Genomic DNA, 24,128 nt, shown 5'->3' with positions numbered 1-24,128 from the left:
GGATCACCTGAGTCTAGGAAGTAGAGGCTGCAATGAGCTGGTGTTCATACCATGGCACTCCAGCCCGGGTGACAAAGCGAGACCCTGACTCAAAAAAAAAAAAAAGGGGGAACGAAAAGGCCCCTCATCCTTCTCACAGTCTGGATTCGTATAATTATTTCTCAGTAACTGGATTCAGAGAAATCCTCATGGGGACAGCGCTGCTAGGCATTCATGCTCCATCATGAATGTGCCCTGCATTCATGCTCCATCATGAGATACTGACGGCCGGTTTGTTCCAGAACTGTGGATGTGAGGTTGGTCACTTGGCTATAGTGTCTGCCAGATCACGCCACTGTAAAGGATCCTTTTTCTCTTTATACATAATAGTAATCTGCGAGATTCCTTGGATTCCATGTTTTCAGCAAGCCCAACCCCTTACAGCATTTCTTTCCCCAGTGCAGGCTACGGTCTAGGTCCAGGTATCACACAGAGCTGTCTCCTGATCTTCTAAATCTCAAACACTTCCTCCGCCTTTTTTGGTCTTTTGAGATACATACTTGAATAGTTTCCCTCCCCCTTTAAAACCTAAACCAGATCACATCCCCTTGGCTTAAAATGAACTCTTTTTTATCCTTTAGGCCTCAGGAATGGGTCTTTTGTTCTGGGGGAGTCAGCCAATCGGTTATTCAACAAGTATTTACTGAGTGCCTGCTATATACTAGACATGCCCCTGTGCAAGGGGGTACAGCAGTAGCCCCTTCATGAATACCGTATCCTAGGGAGAGAGGGGAGACTCGGCACTCCATGAGCCCTCAGTGACAATGCAGGCAGGATGGGAGGAGCAAGTCAGGGCAGGACCGTCACAGGGCGGCCAGCAAAGGCCCCACTAACAAGATGACAACTGGAACAGAAACCTGAAGGGGCAGGAGATGGCTCCAGGCTGAGGAAATGGCAAATGCAGAAGCCACAAAGTGGGGGCGTGTGGACAGGCTGTGCCGACAGGCAGGCTGTGGGATGTGAAAACAGGAGGACACGCTAAGAATTCAGAACAGCTGGAAGGATGGAGCTGCCATTCACCAAGCTGGTGAAGAGTCAGGGATTAAGGGCCTGCAACCTTAGCATGCCCTGGGGCTGTGTGCGAGCTCCTTCCCCTGCTCCACCTCCAGCCTCAGTCCAGAGTTCAGGAAGAGTTCCTTCTGTTCAGTCCCAGAGCAAAGAGGTGAGCAGATGGCACAGAGAGGAACAGAGAGCTGGGGGGCGGGGTGGGGGGAGAGGGAGTCCCCGCTGCAGTCACAGAGGCCCTGTGGGAGCCACGCTGGCACTTCCTCTTCCTCCCTCCTCAGCTCCTCAACACTATGATGTGCGTATGTCCTTATCTCCCATTTACAAACGAGAAAAGATTTGTTTTGAGAATCTAAATGTTTCCACATCTCCCTTAGGAAGTGGCAGGACCAACATTTGACCAGCCTTATCACTTAACCACCATAATAGAGAAAGAGAAAAAACACAAAAACATGGGCTAAGGCTGGGCAGAGGCCCCAGCACAAGTGGCTGATTTGGCATCGTACACCAACAGCCATGGCCCAGAGCCACAAAGAATAACGCAGTGTGGCAGGTCCACATCCAGGCTGTGGGCCTTGGAACCCCACAGTGCCCTGGGCCTCACACTGTGAGAAGCACCTGTCAGCCTCGTCCAGGATGAGCACCTCGATGCTGCTCAGATGGAAGGAAGGGCAGTTGTGGAGGTGATCGATGAGCCGGCCTGGGGTGGCGATGAGGATGTCAGGAGCTGCCCGAAGAGCTGCTTCCTGAGACTTCACGTCCAAGCCACCTGCAAAAAGGAGAGAGCCCCACCAGGCAGCCAGGTCAGCTGCTCATGGGTGTTGACTGAGCACCAGCCACTCACCAGGCCTCAGGCCAGATGCAGAGGAAACCACTGAGAGAGTAAGACTAACAAAGGCCCAAGCACATGGGTTTCCCAGAAACACACTGGGAAAGACAGATCATGTCATTAAAATTGTGCTAAGTGCAAAAATCAACAATGAAGATGACACAAAAGCACTTCAGAAGAGAATGTATGGGCTGGGCGAGGTGGCTCATGCCTGTAATCAATCCCAGCACTTTGGGAGGCCAAGGCAGGTGGATCACCTCAGGTCAGGAATTCGAGACCAGCCCACCCAACATGGCAAAACCCCGTCTCTATTAAAAATACATAAATTAGCTGGGCATGGTGGTGTACACCTGTAATTCCAGCTACTTGGAAAGCAGTAGGAGAATCACTTGAACCCAGAAGGTGGAGGTTGCAGTGAGCCGAGATCATGCCATTGCATTCCCACCTGGGCAACAGAATGAGACTTCCTCTCAAAAAAAAAAAAAGAGAATGCCTGAAACATCCAAGGACTAAGAGAAGCAGCTGCGGAAAGTGATGAAGTCTCTGTTACAGGGAGACAAAGATCACTTCTGACTTCCAATAGCACAAGGAGGGCAAAATGCAGGCTAGATAACACTATCATATAACTTCATTGGAAAAATGCTGCCCAAAGTAATATTTGATTCATTATTCTCACAGAGCAGAAATTGTATCCCAAATTTGTTCAGTACCAAGAAAAAAATGTTCATAGTTTTCAGGTTTCATTTGTGAAGGTTGGTTAAGTCTCAATCAAATCCCACCCACCTAAAGCACTATGAAAACATGTCGGCTGGGTGCAGTGGCTCACACCTGTAATTCCAGCACTTTGGGAGGCCAAGGCAGGCGGATCACGAGGTCAGGAGATCGAGACCATCCTGGCTAACACGGTGAAAACCCATCTCTACTAAAAATACAAAAAATTAGCCAGGCGTGGTGGCGGTAGTCCCAGCTACTTGGGAGGCCGAGGCAGAAGAATGGCGTGAACCCGGGAGGCGGAGCTTGCAGTGAGCCAAAATTGTGCCACTGCACTCCAGCCTGGGTGACAGAGCGAGACTCTTCCGTCTCAAAAAAAAAAAAAAAAAAAAAGTCTTCCAGTTTTTAAGTGGATTCAATCAACACAAAGGCCTCTCCTGGCACCTGTCACCAACACCAACAGATGGCAGGGCACATCCATCCTCCACCCCACCACAGTCTCTCAGGGGCTGGCAGCCCTTGGCCAGAAACTCACCCACAGCCAGGCAGGTGGTAATGTTGCAGAACTGGGCCAGCTGTCTGGTGACAGAGTGCACCTGGATGCCCAGCTCTCGGGTGGGCACCAGCACCAGCACGCGGGTGACTGGAGCCTGGCGGGGTTTGTAAATCAGACGCTCCAAAACAGGCAGGGCAAAGGCAGCAGTTTTACCTGGAGGGAGGGGCAGCAAGGAAGCAATGAGAAGACGTTCAGTTCCCTCCAGGGTTAGGTTTTCACCAGAGCACAGAAAAACTACGTCTGGTTGGGGAAAATAAAGGAACTTATTTTTCATAGAATATTTTTTCTGCTTTCAAATCACATGGTCAGGCTCACATATGTAATCCCAGCAGTTTGGGACGCCGAGGCAGGCGGATCACCTGAGGTCAGGAGTTCAAGACCAGCCTGGCCAACATAGTGAAGCCCCAATTCTACTAAAAATACAAAAAACTTAGCTGGGCATGGTGGCGGGAGCCTGTAATCTCGGCACTTTGTGAGGCTAAGGCAGGCGAATCACCTGAGGTCAGGAGTTCGAGACCAGCCTGGCCAATATGGTGAAATCCCGTCTCTACTAAATACATAAAAATTAGCCAGGCTTGGTGGTGGGCACCTGTAATCCCAGCTACTCAGGAGGCTGAGGAAGGAGATTCACTTGAAGGCAGAGGTTGCAGTGAGCTGAGAACGTGCCACTGCACTCTAGCCTGGGTGACAACAGCAAAACTCTGTCTCAAAAAGAAATAGAAAAAATACGGCCGGGCACAGTGGCTCATGCCTGTAATCCCAGCACTTTGGAAGGCTGAGGCAGGTGGATCATGAGGTCAGGGGTTCAAGACCAGCCTAACCAAGATAGTAAAACCCTGTCTCTACTAAAAATACAAAAATTAGCCAGGCATGGTGGCGCATACCTGTAATCCCAGCTACTCAGCAGACTGAAGCAGGAGAATCGCTTGAACCCGGGAGGCGGAGGTTGCAGTGAGCCAAGATTGTGCCACTGCACTCCAGCCTGGGCAACAGAGTGAGACTCGGTCTCAAAAAAAAAAATCTTTCCCCCTCTGATATGGCAGGGCCAGGAGGCCATAGTCACAGAGATCAGGGATACCCCAAGAGGATTAAATGAAAATCACCTTCATCAGACCCTTTGAAACTTGTGGCCCATTACTAGACCGGACATCCTCTCATGCACTGTTTATCTTACAAAATTAATCCTTCAGTAGGCCAGGCACGGTGGCTCACACCTGTAATCCCAGCACTCTGAGAGGCTGAGGCAGGTGGATCACTTGAGGTCAGGAATTCGAGACCAGCCTGGCCAACATGGTGAAACCCTGTCTCTACTAAAAATACAAAAATCAGCCGGGTGTGATGGCGGGCACCTGTAAACCCAGCTACTGGGGAGGCTGAGGCAGGAGAATCACCTGAACACAGGAGGCAGAGGTTGCAGTGAGCCGAGATTGCACCACTGCACTCCAGCCTGGGTGACAGAGTGAGACTCCATCTCAAAACAAAAAATTAATCCTTCAGTAAACTGAGTAAGCTCTGCAGTCTAGGAAACACTGTTGTATCAAGTGCCAATTTCCTGGTTTTGATTTTGTCCTACAGTTATGTGGGATGTCACCATTGATGAAGGATTCGAGAGACCCTATGCATTATTTTTGCAACTTGCCACTGATCTACAAATACTTCCAAATAAAGTGGTTAAAAATTTAAAAGTCCTTTACTCTCTCAATTGCACCAATATCTTTTTTGTGTTACAAAAATTTTATGGCCAGGCACAGTGGCTCATGCCTGTAATCCCAGAACTTTGGGAGGCCAAGATAGGAAAATCGATCGCTTGATCCTGAACCTAGGAATTCAAGACCAGCCTGGACAACAAAGTGAGACCCCTATCTCTACAAAATAAAAAATAAAAACAAAATAGTTCAAAACACCAAGAATATTTATTTAGCAAACCAGCCTTTTGGTAAGTCAACCTAGAGCCCAGCCCTGGCCGTTAACACCCTTCTGCCCACCCTGGGTCCCTATCCTTTTCACCTGTCCCAGTGGCTGCACAGGCACAGATGTCCTTCCCCAATAGACCCACAGGTATGCACGCCTTCTGGATCGGGGTGGGCTGCTTGAAGCCCATGGCTGTAATGGCCTGAGGAAAAAAGAAATGGGTCAGACAGGGTTGAGCGGGGGAAGTCTCAGCACAACACAAACAGGGCAGGTTTCCAGACAGGTGGGGACCACACCAATCCCCACCAATCATTCATTCCACAAACATTCACTGAGCGCCTACTATGTGTGAGGTGGTGCTCTAGACACTGAGGACACAGCAGTAAATAAAAGAAATAAAAACCCTGCCCTCAGTAATCTTACAGTCTGGTAGAAACAGACCAAAAAACAAACACAAGTCATATGGAGATATGCTGCGGAAAACAATGCAGTGGCCAGACGGGCAGCGGGGGGAGTGCTATTCATAGTAGGACTGCCAGGGAAGGTCTCACTGAGCAAGGGATACTGAGTTGAATCCTGAAGGAAGCTAGAGAGCACCAGAAAAGATTTCTGGAAGAGTCTTCCAGGCAGAGGGAACAGCAAGTGCAAGGGCCCTGAGGAAGAGGAGGCCTAACCTATTTGAGGGCCAGCAAGGAGGCCAGTGTGGCCGGAGCAGAATGAGTGCCAGGAGGTGTCATCAGAGAGGGCCAGAAGGGGCAGAGCCTTGTAGGTCAATATAAGGACTCGGGCTTTTAAGACGAGTGAGACTGGGAAGTACTGAAGGACTTAGAGAAGAAAAGGAGGGACACGATGGAACTCATTGCTTAAGAGAGTTCTCAGCCGGGCGTGGTGGCTCACGCCTGTAATTCCAGCACTTTGGGAGGCTGAGGTGGGCAGATCACGAGGTCAGGAGATCAAGACCATCCTGGCTAACACGGTGAAACCCCATCTCTACTAAAAATACAAAAAATTAGCAGGGCGTGGCAGCATGTGCCTGTAGTCCCAGCTGCTGGGGAGGCTGAGGCAGGAGAATGGCATGAACCCGGGAGGTGGAGTTTGCAGTGAGCCGAGATTGTGCCACTGCACTCCATCCTGGGCGACAGAGTGAGATTCCGTCTCAAAAAAAAAAAAAAAAGAGAGAGAGTTCTCTGGCAACTGTGTGGATAAGAGTTGAGGGAGGTAAAGAGAGAAGCAGAAAGTCCAGTTAGGGGTGGCTGCAATAATCCCATGGTTGCCAAAATAAGCCACTACTGGCCAGGCGCAGTGGCTCAAATCCCAGCACTCTGGGAGATCGAGGCAAGAGGATTGCTTGATGCCAGGAATTTGAGACCAGCTTGGACAACATAGCAAGACCATGCTTCTACAAAGAAAATTTTTGACAAGAAGCTGCTACCTTCAGAAGAGGGCGGGAAAGGTTCATGTCCTGGAACGAGAGATTTTCATCGTACTGAGATGCATCTTCAAAAAATCCTCCTGCTTCCTACACCAGAAAACCAAAAGAGAGAAGAGAATTCAACAAAAAGGGCCAAGAAACCCAAATGACCTTAAACTCCTTTCGGTTTGCCAACGAGCTGCTTTCTGTCTCGCAGCCCCAAGCTCACCTGTCCTTTCTTCTTCTTCTTCTTCCCATCCTTTACTTTGAGTGTATCTATGGAGAAAAACTTAGCTGATGACCACAGCTCAGATTGACAAAGCACTTGCATCCTGCTGGACACTGTCCTAAGCGCCAATGCCACACATCAGCCTCTGAGGGGTGACCATCATCAACCTCGTTTCACAGATGAGGACACTTTGTGGCAGCATGGTGAAGTAACTTACCTAAGGTCAGAGAGAAAGCTAACCCAGTGACTCTGGTCCAGAGACCAGGCTCTCGACCACTACACTGTATTATGATGCTTTAGCACACATTTCTGCAAGAAATACTTATTGAGGGCGGAAGCAGTGGCTCACGCCTAAAATCCCAGCACTTTAGGAGGCCAAGGCAGGTGGATCACCTGAAGTCAGGAGTTTAGGACCAGCCTGACCAACATGGTGAAACCCTATCTCTACTAAAAATACAAAAATTAGCCAGGTGTGTTGGTGTGTGCCTGTAGTCCCAGCTACTTGGGAGGCTGAGACAGGAGAGTTGCTTGCACCCGGGAGGCAGAGGTTGCAGTGAGTTGAAATTGTACCGCTGCACTCCAGCCTGAGTGACAGAGTGAGACTCCATCTCAAAAAAAAAAAAAAAGAAATACTTATTGAGCATCCACTATGTGGCTGGACCCATCTGAGTATGTCACCCCAAATGAGTTTGTATCACAGTGGCATCCGGCAGCCGCATGCGGCTAGATGGGAAAAGAGTAAACTACCTACGAATTACAACAACCCAAACAAAATCCCAAGAGAAAAGAAAACCTAAAAGAAAGGATTCAGTGGGCACAGTGGCTCACGCCTGTAATCCCAGCACTTTTAGAGGTCAAGGCGGGAGGACTGCTTGAGCCTAGAAATTTGAGACTAGCCTGAGCAACAAAGCAAGACCCCGTCCCCAAAAAAAAAAAATTAGCCAAGCGCAGGGGCATGCACCTGTAGGCCCAGCTACTTAGGAAGCTAAGGCAGGAGGATCACTTAAGCCAGTGAGTTCAAGCCTTCCAGTGAGGTATGACTGCACTACTGCACTCCAGCCTGTGGATGGAGTGAGACCACATCTCTTTTGTTTTGTTTTTTGAGACAGGGTCTCATTCTGTGGCCCAGGGTTAAGTACAGTGGGACAATCTCAGCTCACTGCAACCTCTGCCTCCCAGTTTCAAGTGATTCTCGTACCTCAGCCACCTGAGTGGCTGGGATTACAGGTGCATGCCACTACACCAAGCTAATTTTTGTATTTTCAGTAGAGATGGGGTTTTACCATGTTGCCCAGGTTGGTCTCAAACTCCTGGCTTCAAGCGATACACCCACCTCAGCCTCCCAAAGTACTGGGATTACAGGCATAAGCCACCGCGCCCAGCCAACATCTCTTAAAAAAAAAAAAAGAAAGGAGTTCAATGTAGTAGGCAGAATAGCTTAAAGATAAACTGTGCAGAAGAGTGGAGGAAACCCTACAAAGTAAAGGAGGATGCCTTCTGATCTTCTGTCCCCGTTACTGACACCTCCGCCGTAACGTCTACCTGCTTTGGTGAGGATGTTCTCATCAGCTGATGAGTAGTCGGTCTCTGAGGCTTCATCTTCTGGGCCTTCCTCATCATTCCCTTGAAGGTCTTCCTGCTCCTTTAGTTCAGAACCTTCCTTTGCTTCTTTCTCCTTCTCCAACTTCCCAGACTTGGCTTCTTTATCCTGGGAAAAAAATTAAAGCGAGGGTGATGAGAAACTTCTAGAAATCCAGAACCTAAGTAGAGCGATAGGAAGCTCTCCGGCCTGAACAGACGGCTGTGGGGATTCTCAGTACAGATTCACAGCAAACACACAGAAGAGCGTGCCTGCCCCAGCCATGCCCCGCTCTGTAAGGGCTTCCAGAGAGATGCTGGGGTCGCGGCGAGAGTAAAGTGTGGGGCCTAAGAACGAGAAATAGCCACTTTTCTTCTCACCTCTGTTTTCCTTTTCTTTCGAACTTTCTCAATCTTCTCATCTAATGTAGTGGCTGCCCTCTGCAGATAAAAATAAAGAGGTGAAAAAGCAATTTTCATTGAAACATCAAATAAGAAAACAAACTCTTCATAATTAACTTGAAAAAGAAAAAATTTTGGCCTTCTCTGAAAATACATATACATATATATATAAAAATTTTAGGCCGGGCGCGGTGGCTCACGCCTGTAATCCCAGCACTTTGGGAGGCCGAGGCGGGCAGATCACCTGAGGTCTGGAGTCCGAGACCAGCCTCAACATGGAGAAACCCCATCTCTACTAAAAAAATACAAGATTAGCCAGGTGTGGTGGTGCATGTCTATAATCCCAGCTACTGGGGAGGCTGAGACAGGAGAACTGCTTGAACCTGGAAGGCGGAGGTTGCGGTGAGCCGAGATCGCGCCATTGCCATCCAGCCTGGGCAACAAGAGCAAAACTCTGTCTCAAAAAAAAAAAAAAAAATTTTTTAATCCTCTCCAGATGATCTTGAAAAGGCAATGCTAGTACGGCTGAGCGCAGTGGCTCACGCCTGTAATCCCAGCACTTTGGGAGGCTGAGGCAGGTGGATCACCTGAGGTCAGGAGTTCGACACCAGCCTGACCAACATGGAGAAAACCCATCTCTACTATAAATACAAAATTGCCAGGCATGGTGGCACATGCCTGTAATCCCAGCTACTCAGGAGGCTGAGGCAGGAGAATCGCTTGAACCCAGGAGGCAGAGGTTGCAGTGAGCCAAGATCGTACCATTGCACTCCAGCCTGGGTGACAGAGTGAGACTCCATCTCAAAAGCAAAAAAAAAAAAAACTACACAAAATTAGCTGGGCATGGTGGTGGGCACCTGTAATCCCAGCGACTCAGGAGGCTAAGGTACAAGAATCACTTAAACTCAGGAGGCAGAGGTTGCAGTGAGCCGAGATGGCGCCACTACACTCCAGCCTGAGCAACGAAGAGAGACTCTGTCTCAAAAAAAAAAGAAAAGGCAATGCTGGTTTACTTCAATCAGAATAAGGACCAGCAAAGCCTGGATTAAACTGTTCTGGACAGGCAATATTTCTCTTTGAAGCACATGAAATGGAAAATAACTTAGATGCATCTTCTAGTTTAACCAGATTCACAGAAAGGCATGGGATCTTGGCAAACAAGCAGATGACGATGACATCTGTGGTAGCTTTGGCTGTGCTGTGTGGGAACCAGGGATGCTGCACAGTGACACCACAGGAGACCACCTGGCAAGTGCTCATACTTTGTTTGGTATTAAAAACGAGTCTTCCCCAGCAAGCAGACTCAGAAAAAAAAAAAAAAAAAGACACTGAGTCATTTGTGAACCCTGTGCCCATCTCATCAAAAGTATATCAGGTATTTTCTTCTGTCTTTTTTAACCAGTTATTTTCAAAGGAGTTCTAGTATCTGCTGAATGTAAACAGATGGTCAGTCAGGTCAGGGCTAGGCCCTGAAACCCACAGTCCAATCTTAATAGCCCAAAGTCTGGAGCTGTCCATCACTGTTAGTCTCACCTTCTTCTTGAGTTGGCTCATGACATCAGCCAGGGCCCAGCTGCCATCATACGTCCCCTCCTTCTCAGTGAAAACGAAATCAGGGTTGAAATCAGCACTGCGGTTCTTCCCCAAGGCTTTTTGTCGTCTGCCCAGCACAATGGGCCCCTGGGGAGAGTAAGAGACAGAGTGACTTTGGGGCTGAGATGAAGAGTGATAGAAAGCAAGGAAGGGGCCAGGCACCAGCGGCTCACACCTGTAATCCCAGCACTTTAGGAGGCCAAGGCATGCAGACAAGGTCAGGAGTTCAAGACCAGCCTGACCAACATGATGAAACACAGTCTCTACTAAAAATACAAAAAAGACGGGCGTGGTGGCTCATGCCTGTAATCCCAGCACTTTGGGAGGCCGAGGTGGGTGGATCACGAGGTCAGGAGTTCAAGACCAGCCTGGCCACTATGGTGAAACCCTGTCTCTACTAAAAATATAAAAATTAGCCAGGTGTGGTGGCAGGCGCCTATAGTCCCAGCTACTTGAGAGGCTGAGGCAGGAGAATTGCTTGAACATGGGAGGCGGAGGGTGCAGTGAGCCGAGACCACATCATTGAACTCCTGCCTGGGCAACAGAGTGAAACTCCATCTCAAAAAAAAGAAGAAATACAAAAAAATTAGCTGGGCATGCTAGCGTATGCCTGTAATCCCAGCTACTCAGGAGGCCAAGGCAGGAGAATTGCTTGAACCCAGGAGGCAGAGGTTGTGGTGAGCCGAGATTGCGCCACTGTACCCCAGCCTGCGTGACAGAGCAAGACACGGCCTCAAAAAAAATAGAAACGAAGAAGGAAATGAGGGTCACACCTCTCTCAGCAACTGATAGATCAAGCAGACCAAAAATGAGTAAGTCTGTAGAAAATTTGAACAGCACAATTAAAAAGCTTCATCCCAATGAACGTATACAGAACACTGCATTTCTCATTACAGAATGCATACGGAATCAAAAAAAGTGAAATCCATAGAAACAGAGAGTAGAATGGCAGTTGCCAAGGGCTGGGGTGTGGTGGAAATGGAGAGATGTTGGTCACAGGGTACACACTCTTCAGTTTTGCAATGTACAAGTTCTGGGGATCCAACGTACAGTATGGTGACTACAGTCAATAACAATGTATTGGGCCGGGCAGGGTGGCTCACACCTGTTATCCCAGCACTTTAGGAGGCTGACACGGGTGGATCAGCTGAGGTCAGGAGTTTGAGGCCAGCTTAGCCAACATGGTGAAACCCCGTCTCTACTAAAAATACAAAAAATTAGCCGGGAGTGGTGGTGCATGCCTGTAGTCCCAGCTACTAGGGAGGCTGAGGCAGGAGGATTGCCTGAACCTGGGAGATGGAGGCTGCAGTGAGCCGAGATCACACCACTGCACTCCACCCTGGGCGACCGAACAAGACTCTGTCTCAAAAAAAAATGAAGTGAATGAGACTGGAGCGTTGGTCATGAAGAAGAGAGCTGTGAGAGATGAAAGTCAAGGCGGAAAGGACAAGATCGTGAGGACCTTGAAAGCCACGTGAAAGCAGGCTGGAGAGATTTTTTTGTTTTGTTTTGTTTTTAGCAATTTGAATCATTTCTTGAAAAACAAACACAGACAAACACCAAACACTGAGTTGGTGCCCGGCGCGGTCTGCAGGGTTGGAGGCCAGCCCCGCATCACGGGTGTGACCGGGCACTGTGCAGGGGCCCGGCTCCTCAGGGAATGGCCCATGACCTCCCACGCAGCGGGCTGAGCCAAGGCATGTCCGGGAGGGGGCCGCAGCCAGCAGGCCTGGTGGCCGCCCGCGCCCGCAGGGGACATCGGGGAAATGGGGACAGTGTGCGGGACCCAGACGCTGCCTGAGGAGTCTTTGCAAGGTGGACAGGCCCTGGGGTCTCTACCAGCAGGCTGGAGAGTTTTAAGCAAGGGAGGTCTCTAACGTGACTGTATCGCAAAGAGATCCCTCTGCTGCTAAGCGAAGAATACACTGGGAAGTGCTCAAGATAAAGAGATGAAGATGAAGTATGTTTGGACTGCAGGTGTGCTGGTGTGCAAGCATGAGACAGCAGTAGCCGGAGCTAGGGTGGGTACAGTGTGAATGGAGAGAGGCGGGAGAAGCTTAAGAGAGATTCATGAGCTAGCTTGCAGAGCACTGGCGGCGGTGAGGAAGAAAAAACTGTCAAGAATAACTCTAAGGTTTCTGGCTTGAGAAGGTAACACGATGAGAGTGAACACAAGTTCAGCTTTGGAGGAGTTGAATTTGTAGAGGCCATGGGACATCTGAATAAACGTATCAAGCAGACAGATGAGAGTGCAGAGGGGACAACATCTGGGCTGAATGTTTGAAGGGCAAGCATCCTTTTCAGAACAGCAATCCCTCTTTAATTGCCATACTGCTTAATGTCTACAAGCCCCCACACCACCATACGCTTCAGGAGAGTGGCACTCACCTTGTTCATTGCTACGTCCCCAACGCTTAACACTAAGTCTAGCACGCGTTAAGTATTCAATAAACACTGGCTCGATGAACATACGAAAGGACAGCTAACCATGGCTCCTTGAGCAGGAACCATGGCTCACTTCACCTCTTACAAGGTGTAAGAAACCCGCTGTCTCTTACACAGGGCGTGGTTAAGTATCAGTTCAGTGAATGGATACTGAGTTCAGCAAGGAGACAGGGAACGACACGGCTAAAGAAGCAGGCGGACGTAGAGAAAACCTAGTGGCGGGGAAACTCAGGAAGATCTTGGGGTCCTGGTGAGATCCTTTTGGGGAAACTTCCGGGGCTGGCAGGGGATGATCAGGATTCGGGGACAGGGACCTGAGGAATCGCGAGGAAGGGAAGCAGTCAAGGAAACCCAAAGACCAGAACCGTGCGCATACCTCCTCTTCCTCGTCCCCGGAGTCAGACTCGGGCTCCACCGGCACCTCGTCATCCTCGCCTATGGTCCCGATTAAGCCGAGGTCCGCAAGCATGTTGTCGCAGAAGCCACTTCCGGAAGCGAGCACAGCGTGCAGTCCGGCCCTTAACTTTTCGCAGCCTTCTCGTTGTCCTTGCGGAAGTACTATGCGTCACTTCCGTTCCAGAGCCCCTGCCGGCCTCCCCGTTCGACCTCTTAAGAGTGCGCATGCGGTAATATGGGGCGTGTTTGGTTTCGTGTGACGACATCAAGGGGCGGGGCTTTTTAGGTAAGCAAATTCCATTGTCTCCGGCCTCAAAACGGTGGGAGTATTTGAGGAGGGTGCAAGGGTGAGAGAGTCTAAAGAGTTGCATTTATAAACTCTAGATGTGTATATTTAGATACAAAAAAGCTGTGGAAGAAAATACAATAAGCTGTTAGCTGTGATTGCTTCTGGGTGGTAAAATTGTAAAATTCTAAGTAATTTTTTGTCTTTTTTTTTTTTTTTTTTTTTGAGGCAGGGTTTGGCTCTGTCGCCCAGGCTGGAGTGCAGTGGAGATCATGGCTCACTGCAACCCCGACTTCCCGGGCTCAAGCGATCCTCCCGCCTCAGCCTTCTGAGTAACTGGAAATTACAGGCGCCACCACCACGCCCGGCGGAGTTTCACCATGTTGCCCAGGCTGGTGTCGAACTCCTGGGCTCAAGCAATCCTCCTGCCTCGGCAATTTGGGAAACTGCTGGGATTACAGGTGTGAGCCACTGCGCACAGCCCCGAAACTTTTTAATTAAAATTAATGTTTATTGTAGGGGAAAAAAAATCTCAGAAGAAAATAAAAATCAAGACCAGGCAAGGTAGCTCACACCTTTAGTCACGGCACTTTCGGAGGCCAGGTGGGTGCATCGCTTGTGTTCAGGAGTTCCAGACAATCCTGGGCAACATGGCAAGACCCCATCACATATATATACACACACATATATACGTATATATGTGTGTGTATATATATATATATTTTTTTTTTTTTAATTAAAAACGTTTTGGCTGGGCGTGGTGGCTCACGCCTGTAATCCCAACACTTTGAGAGGCCGAGGCGGGCAGATCACGAGGTCAGGAGATCGAGACCATCCTGGCTAACACGGTGAAACCCCGTCTCTACTAAAAATACAAAAAATTAGCCGGGCGTGGTGGCGGGCGCCTGTAGTCCCAGCTACTCAGGAGGCTGAGGCAGGAGAATGGCGTGAACCCGGGAGGCAGAGCTTGCAGTGAGCCGAGATTGGGCCACTGCACTCCAGCCTGGGCGACAGAGCAAGACTCCGTCTCAAAAAAAAAAAAAGATTGGGCTTTGTAGGGAGTGATGGAAAATGTGAATTAAAAAATATATATATTGCTAGCTGGGCGCGGTGACTCGCGCCTGTAATCCCAGCACTTTGGGAGGCCAAGGCAGGTGGATCACCTGAGATCAGGAGTTTAAGACCAGCCTGACCAACATGGTGAAACTCCGTCTGTACTAAAAATACAAAAAATTAGCCAGGCATGGTGGTGTGTGCCTGTAATCCCAGCTACTCGGGAGGCTAAGGCAGGAGAATCGCTTGAACCCAGGAGGCGGAAGTTGCGGTGAGCTGAGATCACACCATTGCACTCCGGCCTGGGCAACAAGAGCGAAACTCCGTTTCAAAAAAAATTTTTATTTTATTTTATTTTATTTTTTTTTTTTGAGACAGGGTCTCACTCTGTCGCCCAGGTGAGAGTGTAGTGGCGCGATCTCGGCTTACTGCAGCCTCCACCTCCTGGGTTCAAGCGACTCTCCTGCCTCAGCCTCCCAAGTAGCTGGGATTACAGCCACCGCGCCTGGCCTAAAAATATATATATATATTTTAAAAAGAAAAAAAAAAGGATGGGCTTTGGAGCCACACAGCCTTGATTCAAATCCTGCTTCTGCTGCTTACTGTGTGGCCTTGGGTAACTTCCTAGTTATTTATAAAATAAGGACACTGTTAGGAAGGATATACAACAGCTAAAGAAAAACTCCGGATACAAAGGATGCAAATGGTATTGGGGAACACAAGTTTTTGTTCTTGGTTCTTTGCGTAGTTTCATCTAATAGTTTTCAAATTAATAAGCTGTGCCCGTTATTACGGTACTGTCAGCTTCAAACTAACCCTTCTATACCTGGCTCATGTACCTGCGGTGGGACTCCGGGAACCATGTTTGTACTTTGCCATCAAGTTCCTTGTTAGGATGTGCCAGCAGGGGGCGCGTGTGAGAGAGAACGGAGAGCTGGAGGAGGAAGCGGGAACTTGGTCTTGTTCTATTTCGCATTCCTGTGTCACTCCAGCAGCATTTCTCCCTAGAAGCAGCAATTTCATTCCGTTTGACAGCGCAGGGGGGGTTTTGCTTGTTTTTCTTTTTAATACTCACAGAACCAGCTTTTCTGTACCCAGCCAGAGCACCAGCAACAGCTGAGCAGCACCTCATTCTCCAAGGTTTGGGTCCCAGCCCCATGTGAGCCTCTGGGCTCAGAGACATCAGCACCATCTCTTTGGAGATCTGTGCCCCGTGGGTTGCAATCTTATTACCTCTTTATTTGATGGGGCCAAATCCTGGCTGCCTTCACATCCTAATTCCCCAGAATGATTTGCAATGGATAAGATGTAGGCAGATGTGAAGATCTTGAAAGCTTTGCCCAAGAATGAGCAAGTCTTCTGAGATCCTTGGAGGTCAAAGATGTTGGGAGCTTCAGAGATCTGCTTCACCTTCCTATGAAATCGATCTCAACTTTCACCCCAGCCTACTTCCTTGCCACATCAATGTCATTTTTTTATCTCCCTCCCAAACCCAAGTCTAAAAGGAACAGACTGGGAAAAAGGAAAAAAAAAAATTCTTATTTTTCTCTTTGGGGGTTTCACATCAGTCCTAGAACATTAGCTATGCTCAGGAGAATGAAGTTTTCTCCCCTCAATTCGTTTTTTTTATTTTGAGAGTTTTTAATTTTTTTTAATTAATTACTTATTTTTTGAGATGAGTCTCACTTTGTCACCCAGGCTGGAGTGCAGGGGCATGATCTCAGCTCACTGCAACCTCCGCCTCCTGGCTCCAAGCGACTCTTGTGCCTCAGCCTCCTGAGTAGCTGGGATTACAGGCACCCGCCACCATGCCCAGCTAACTTTTTTGTATTTTTAGTAGAGATGGGGTTACACCATGTTAGCCAGGTTGGTCTCGAGCTCCTGACCTCAAGGGATCCACCTGCCTTGGCCTCCCAAAATGCTAGGATTACAGGCGTGAGCCACCGCACCCAGCCTTGAGGGATTTATTTTAAAAGATAAGGGTCTCGCCATGTTGCCCACACTGAACTGGAACTCCTGGGCTCAAGTGATCCTCCAGCCTCAGCCTCTTGCATAGCTGGAACTATAGGTGTGGGCCACTGCACCCAGCTGTGCCCCCCAATTCAAAGCAAAGAGTTTTCTTCTTCTTCTTCTTCTTTTTCTCTTCTTCTTTTTCTTTTCTTTTCTTTTTTTTTTTTTTTTTTTTGAGACATAGTCTTGCTATATCACCCAGGCTGGAGTACAGTGGTGCAACCTTGGCTCACTGCAACCTCTGCCTCCCGGGTTCAAATGATTCTCCTGCCTCAGCCTTCCAAGTACCTGGGATTATAGGCATGTGCCACCACACCCAGCTAATTTTTGTATTTTTAGAAGAAACTCGGGTCTCACCATGTTGGCCAGTCTGGTCTCGAACTCCTGGCCTCAATCAATCCACCCACCTCAGACTCCCACAGTGCTGGAATTACAGGCATCAGCCACTGCATCCAGCAAAGCAGGGAGTTTTCTACTGATTTTATTCTCAGAGAGTCAAAGTGGATGTTACTCAGTAATCAATGTTGAGCAATATTCTACTGTTGAGTAGTGGTACCAACTGAAGATGAGTTTATTAACATAACATTTTCCTTAATTCCACAAATGTTATTGAGATCCTACTTTGTTCCAAGCTCTGTTGTGGACACTGTAGATATCACCGTCTCATTTCTCCCCAGCACTCAAGAGCCAACCACTCTCATGAATCTAAAGTATAAGTTTCCTATGGGTGCTGTTATATCCCCATTTTACAGGTGAAGAAATTGAGGCTCTGGGAAATTAAGGAAATTGCCCAAGGTCAGAAGGTTGGTAGGTCTCAGAACCACGTGATACATACAGGTGATAAGTGAGATGAAGAATAAAAGGCAGGTCAACAAGAGGGGCCTGAGGCATGTGGTCAGGGGAGCCCTCTCTGAGACAGTGACCACGTTCCAAAGCTGAGACTCAAAGGCACATAAAGAGGCACCAGATGAAGATTTCTAGGAAAAAAAACAGCAAGTGCAAAAGCCCCAAAGTGGGAACAGATTTGGATGGAGTGGCTGTCACTCTCTTTCCCATCTTGGGCCAGGAGGATGAGGATGGTGGATCAGAGAGCTGGAAGGAGCCTGCGCTTCTAAGGTCTTTAGGGAGCACAGCCATGTAAGCCTTGGACTAGCAACCTCAGACTTCCTCAGCCTTCATTTATGTGAGGTCAAATTGTCTGCTATGTTGTTGAAACCACTGTTGTTTTGTTTTGTTGTCACATGCAACTGAATCTAATCCTAATTGATCCCATGTTCCTTCTGTTATGGACTAAATGTTTGTGTCCCCCACAAATTCATGTGTTGAAATTCTAATCCCAACTGATGCATTAGGAGGTGGGAGCTTTGGGAAGTAATTAGGTCATGAGGCTGAACTTGATTAGCAATGTGGAATCAGAGGAAAAGCAAGAGAGCTAAATTCATGCCTGCTGCTTCACAAGCGTGATCTCATTTAATCCTCATGACTCTATGAGCTATTCCCATTGGACAGATGAGGAACCCAAGCCCAGAAAGTGAGCAGCTTACCTTCTATACAGTAAGGGGGGTGGCAGACATTTGACTGTAGGTCTGTTTGAGACCTAGACATTATCTCTTAGACATGGACCCAAATCTTCTTGTTGTTATTGTTGGTGGGTTTTTTTTTTTTTTTTTTTTTTTTTTGAGACAGAATCTCACTCTGTCACCCAGGCTGGAGTGCAATGGCACAATCTCAGCTCACTACAACTTCTGCCTCCCGGGTTCAAGTGGTTCTCCTGCCTCAGCCTCCCAAGTAGCTGGGACTACAGGCGCATGTCACCATGCCTGGCTAATTTTTGTATGTTTAGTCGTGACGGGTTTTCGCCTTGTTGGCTGGGCTGGTCTTGAACTCCTGACCTCAGGTGATCCACCCACCTTGGCCTCCCAAAGTGCTGGAATTACAAGCATGAGCCACTATGCCCAGTCCTTCTTTTTGTTTTGTTTTGTTTTGTTTTATGATAGAGTTTAGCTCTGTTGCCCAGGCTGGAAGGCAGTGGCACGATCTTGGCTCACTGCAACCTCCATCTCCTGGGTTCAAGCTATTCCCCTGCCTCAGCCTCCCAAGAAACTGGGATTACAGGGGTGCATCACCATGCCCAGCTAATTTTTTGTACTTTCATTAGGAACAACATTTCACCAGGTTGGCGAGGCTGGTCTTGAACTCCTGACCTCAGTGACCCACCCGCCTCGGCCTCCCAAAGTGCTGGGATTACAGGCATGAGCCACCCACCTGGCCATGGCCCCAAATCTTCCGATTCAAGCATAGAATGATTATCACTTGGACGTTATCTGTGTTCCATGGGCAAGCCTTGATCTTTTCGTGGTTTTCAGTTTTCCATCTCCATTTTACTTGATTGCTTATACCTCACCTTTTGAAAACAGAGCTTGAAAGAGACAGTAGTGATATTTTTTATCTACTTTATATGGCTGTTGGGAGGACTAAATAGGGTGGTGTTGGTGAGGTTGGATTTATTTTCTACAGCCCATTTACCTGCTTCCTGAAACTGAATTGTGACTCATCTTAACCATCTTTAAAATTTTCCAATGGGAATTAATTAACCGGATAAGTAAGCATCTTTTAAAATGCAAGAGTGTTCTTTTCAGCGTTGATTATAATCTCGCCACATTAAAAGCAAATAGGCCAGGCGCGGTTCCTCACGTCTGTAATCCCAGCACTTTGGGAGCCCGAGGCGGGTGGATCACGAGGTCAGGAGTTTGAGACTAGCCTGACCAACATGGTGAAACCCCATCTCTACTAAAAATACAAAAATTAGCCGGATTGGTGGCCCACACCTGTAATACCAGCTGCTCAGGAGGCTGAGACAGGAGAATTGTTTGAATCCAGGAGGCAGAGTTTGCAGTGAGCCAAGATTGTGCCACGGCACTCCAGCCTGGGTGACAGAGAGAGACTCTGTCTAAAACAAAAAAAAAAAAATTGAGAAATGAGCCTGGGCAACATAGTGAGACCCCCATCTCTACAAAAAATACAAACAAAAAGTAGCCAAACATGGTAGTGTGCGCCTATAATCCCAGCTACTCAGGAGTCTGAGGCAGGAGGATTGCCTGAGCCCAGGAGGTGGAGGCTGCCGTGAACCAGGATCATGCCACTGCACTCTAGCCTGGATGACAGAGCGAGACGCTGTCTCAAAAATAAATAAATAAATAAAATAAAATAAAAAAGTTGGAGAAATGGCTATTGTTAAGCAACAAATTGTTGCTCCCACATTGGGTAACACATATTACCCGATATTACAACAGTAAAAATTCCAGTAGGCCGGGCGCGATGGCTCAAGCCTTTAATCCCAGCACTTTGGGAGGCCAAAGTGGGCGGATCACCTGAGGTCAGGAGTTCGAGACCAGCCTGACCAACATGGAGAAACCCCATCTCTATTAAAAATACAAAAAATTAGCCGGATGTGGTGTCGCATGCCTGTAATCCCAGCTACTCGGGAGGCTGAGGCAGGAAAATTGCTTGAACTTGGGAGGCGGAGGTTGTGGTGAGCTGAGATGACGCCATTGCACTCCAGTCTGGGCAACAACAGTAAAACTCTGCCTCAAAAAAAAAAAAAAAAAAAAAAAAAAATTCCAATAGCTTCCGTTTTTGAGGGAAATATCCAGAAAATATAAACAACTTTAACAACTCAACAACTACAAACCAAACAACTCAATGAAAAAACAGAGAAAGGACTTGAATAAGCCTTTATCCAAAAGATGGTAACTACGTGTGGTGATAAGTATGTTAATTTGATTGTGGCAACCATTTCTCAATGAATACATATATTCAATCATGACATTGTATACCCTGAATTATGCAAAATTTGTTAATTATACCTCAATAAAGCTGGAAAAATAAACAAAGTTTCTCGAAAGAAGGTATACAAGTGGCCAAAAAGCACACAAAAAGGTGCTCACCTGGGCATGGTGACTCACGCCTGTAATCCCAGAACTTTGGGAGGCCAAGGAAGGGGCATCACTTGAGCTCAGGAGTTGGAGACCAGCCTGGGCAACGTGGCAAAACCCTGTCTCTGCAAAAAATACAAAATTAGCCAGGCCTGGTGGTATGCACCTGTAGTCCCAGCTACTCAGGAGGCTGAGATGGGAGCATCACTTGAGTCTGGGGAGGTTGAAGCTGCACTGAGCCATGAGCGTGCCACTGCACTCCAGCCTGGATGACAGAGAAAGACCCTGTCTCGAAACAAAACAAAAAAACCAACTGTTCATGAAGATATGAACATTTTGAACCCTTGTATATTGCCAGTGGGGATGTAAAATGGTTAGCTGGTGTGGAAAACAGTTTGGTAGTTCTTCAAAAAAGTGAACATAGAATTAGCATATGACAGCCAGGTACTGTGGCACATGCCATAGTCCCAGCTACTCAGGAGGCTGAGGCAGAGTGGGAGCAGAGGCACACACCTATAATCTCAGCACTTTGGGAGGCTGAGGTGGGCGGATCACTTGAGGCCAGGAGTTCAAGATCAGCCTGGCCAACATGGTGAAACCCCGTCTCTACTAAAAATACAAAAATTAATGGGGTGTGGTGTCTTGTGCCTCTAATCCCAGCTACTCAGGAGGCTGAGACAGGAGAATCACTTGAACCCGAGAGGTGGAGGGTGCAGTGAGCCTAGATCGCACCATTGCACTCCAGCCTGGGCAACAGAACTAGATTACGTTTCCAAAAAAGAAAAGGAAAAAAAGCAGGCTGAGGCAGGAGGATCACTTGAGGAGAGGAGCTCAAGACTGCATTGTGCTATGATTGTGCCTATGAATAGCCACTACACTCCAGCCTGGGTAACATAGAGAGACCCTGTCTCTATTAAAAAAAAAAAAAAAAAAGAATTACTATATGAACCAGCAATTCAACTCCTAAGTATATACCCAAAAGAAGTGAAAACAAGGATTCAAACAAATCCTTGTACACGAGTGTTCACAGCAGCACTATTCACAACAGACAAAAGGTAGAAACAACTCAAATGTCCATTAATACATGAATGGATAAACAATTTGTGATATATCCATATAATGGCTTATTATTCAGTTATAAAAATGAATGAAATGAGATACATGCTACATTGAGGATGAACCTCAAAAACATTATACTAAGTAGAAGAAGCCAGATACCAAAGGTTACATATTATTTTATTCCATTCATACTGATTATCTAGAATAGGTAAATCCTATTTAGGTAAACAGGAAGCAGATTGGTAGTTGCCAGAAATGTGGGGGATTAGGGAATTGGGGGATGGGGACTAACTGCTTAATGAATGCCAGGTTTCCTTTTGGAGTGATTAAAATGTTTTGGAACTACATAGAGATTATGGTTGCATAACATTATGAATGTACTAAATGTCACTGAATTGTTCACTGTGAAATGGCTAATTTTATATTATGTGAATTCACTTCAATATATAATTTCTAAAAAGAAAAAATTAAAAGGAAGAGTTGCAGTATGGGGGATGATAGAAAAGTCATTTTTACCATTTATGAAGATACAAGAACAAGTTTTTCAACCAAGAAAAGCCAGACATGATTACATAAGCCTGCTCTCCCTGTTAACAGTAATTCAAACAATATGCAAAGTGTAAGTGCCAAGTCCTTTTTCTGCTATGTAAATAAAGTCTGTGTTAGGAAAACAGCTGTGTGCTTTTTGACAGCTCTAGAGTTTGAAAACCTAGTGATGTAGAATTTCCCCCCACCACTACCAGAAACAAGGAGGAGAAGGAGGGAAAAAGGGAGAGAGAAGAGGAGGAAGAAAACAGTTGGTTTCTCATCCACGTGTAAAGTAGCTAAGAAACACACTTGCCCCCTGGAATGAGAAAGAACTCCATTCCTGAAGGACAATGATTTCTAACCTAGCATTGTATACCCAGCTAAATTATCCATGAAGTGTGAGAACGGAAAGACATTTCCAGATATGTAGTGTCCACCCCTTTGACAGGAAGTAGGTGGAGCATGAGGCAGAAAACTATGCAAAAGGAACTCATGGAATTCAGGAAACAGGAGATCCAGCCCATGAAAAAGGTTAAAGCAAGACACAGTGCCACAGCTGCCCAACTGGTCTGGAGAGGAACTCACGCCTATCAGAGATAAGTATACAGAAAACTAAGCGTAGCCAATTTATTTATTTTTTTGATGATGATTATTATTATTATTTGAGACAGAGTGTCGCCGTGTCACCGTGTCGCCCAGGCTGGAGTGCAATGGCGCTATCTCAGCTCACTGCAACCTCTGCCTCCCGGGTTCAAGGGATTCTCCTGCCTCAGCCTCCTGAGTAGCTAGGACTACAGGTGCCTGCCACCACGCCTGGCTAATTATTTTGTATTTTTAGTAGAGATGGGGTTTCACCATGTTGGCTAGGACAGTCTTGATCTCCTGACCTCGTGATCCACCCGCCTCGGCCTCACAAAGTGCTGGGATTACAGGCATGAGCCACCACACCTGGCCAATTATCATGATATATATTTTTTGGGACAGAGTTTTGCTCTTGTTGCCCAGGCTGTAGTGCAATGGTATGATCTCAGCTCACTGCAACCTCCGCCTCTTGGGTTCAAGTGATTCTCCTGCCTCAGCCTTCAAGTAGCTGGGATTACAGGCATCCACCACCCTGCCCAGCTAAATTTTGTGCTTTTAGTAGTGACAGGGTTTCACCATGTTGGTCAGGCTGGTCTTGAACTCCTGACCTCATGTGTTCCACCCGACTTGGCCTTGCAAAGTGTGAGATTACAGGTGGGAGGCACCATGTCTGGCCTTCCTTTTTTTTTTTTTTTTTTTTTTAAGATGCGGTTTCACTATGTTGTCCAGCCAATTTATTTATCAGGTGGTGGGACTCATGCATAGGGTGTAGACAGAAAACAAGTTCATTCTTTGCATGTTCAGTTTGTCTCTGGGAAGCCAGTTCTTCCCCATACCTTGAATGAAATCCAGGGTAAGTCCCATGGCTTTTTTTTTTTTTCTTTTTAGATAGAGACAGGGGTGTGGCACGGCGGCTCACACCTGTAATCCCAGCACTTTGGGAGGCCGAGACAGGCAAATCACCTGAGCCAAGGAGTTTGACACCAGCCTGGCCAACATGATGAAACCCGTCTCTTCTAAAAATACAAAAATTAGCTGGGCGTGGTGGTATGTGCCTGTAATCCCAGCTTCTCGGGAGGCTGAGGTAGGAGAATCACTTGAACCTGGGAGGCAGAGGTTGCAGTGAGCCGAGATTGTGCCACTGCACTCCAGCATGGGTGACAGAGTAAGACACTTTCTCTAACTAAATGAATAAAAAAAAGACAGGATCGGCCGGGCGCAGTGGCTTACGCCTGTAATCCCAGCACTTTGGGAGGCCGAGGCAGGTGGATCAGGAGGTCAGGAGATCGAGACCATCCTGGCTAACACGTTGAAACCCCGTCTCTATTAACAAAATACAAAAAAATTAGCCGGGCATGGTGACGGGCACCTGTAGTCCCAGCTACTTGGGAGGCTGAGGCAGGAGAATGGCATGAACCCGGGAGGCGGAGCTTGCAGTGAGCCAAGATCACGCCACTGTACTCCAATCTGGGTGACAGAGCGAGACTCCGTCTCAAAAAAAAAGAGACAGGATCTCACTATGTTGCCCAGGTTGGTTTTGAACTCCTAGCCTCAAGCAATCCTCCTGCCT

General features: G+C 47.6%; 1 protein-coding gene across 1 annotated transcript in view; it reads right to left on the bottom strand.

Annotated features, from left to right (window-relative positions):
* Positions 1-24,128, bottom strand: part of DDX27 (DEAD-box helicase 27) — a 52,569-nt gene that overhangs the window by 12,076 nt on the left and 16,365 nt on the right. Inside the window, exons 2-11 of the mRNA XM_054467463.2 lie at positions 20,402-20,514; positions 13,086-13,514; positions 10,205-10,351; positions 8,651-8,710; positions 8,234-8,399; positions 6,692-6,738; positions 6,484-6,570; positions 5,148-5,253; positions 3,120-3,293; positions 1,663-1,813 (exon numbers count right to left, since the gene is read on the bottom strand). Coding sequence (XP_054323438.1) covers positions 1,663-1,813; positions 3,120-3,293; positions 5,148-5,253; positions 6,484-6,570; positions 6,692-6,738; positions 8,234-8,399; positions 8,651-8,710; positions 10,205-10,351; positions 13,086-13,178 — 1,031 coding nt within the window. The 5' untranslated portion in view covers positions 13,179-13,514; positions 20,402-20,514. The remainder of the gene's footprint in view (positions 1-1,662; positions 1,814-3,119; positions 3,294-5,147; positions 5,254-6,483; positions 6,571-6,691; positions 6,739-8,233; positions 8,400-8,650; positions 8,711-10,204; positions 10,352-13,085; positions 13,515-20,401; positions 20,515-24,128) is intronic.

Source organism: Pongo pygmaeus, chromosome 21, assembly GCF_028885625.2.
Source record: "Pongo pygmaeus isolate AG05252 chromosome 21, NHGRI_mPonPyg2-v2.0_pri, whole genome shotgun sequence".
In the NCBI taxonomy this organism is placed as follows: Eukaryota; Metazoa; Chordata; class Mammalia; order Primates; family Hominidae; genus Pongo; species Pongo pygmaeus.
The sequence above is the reverse complement of the archived record's forward strand: the minus strand, read 5'-3'. Positions and strand labels throughout refer to the sequence as shown.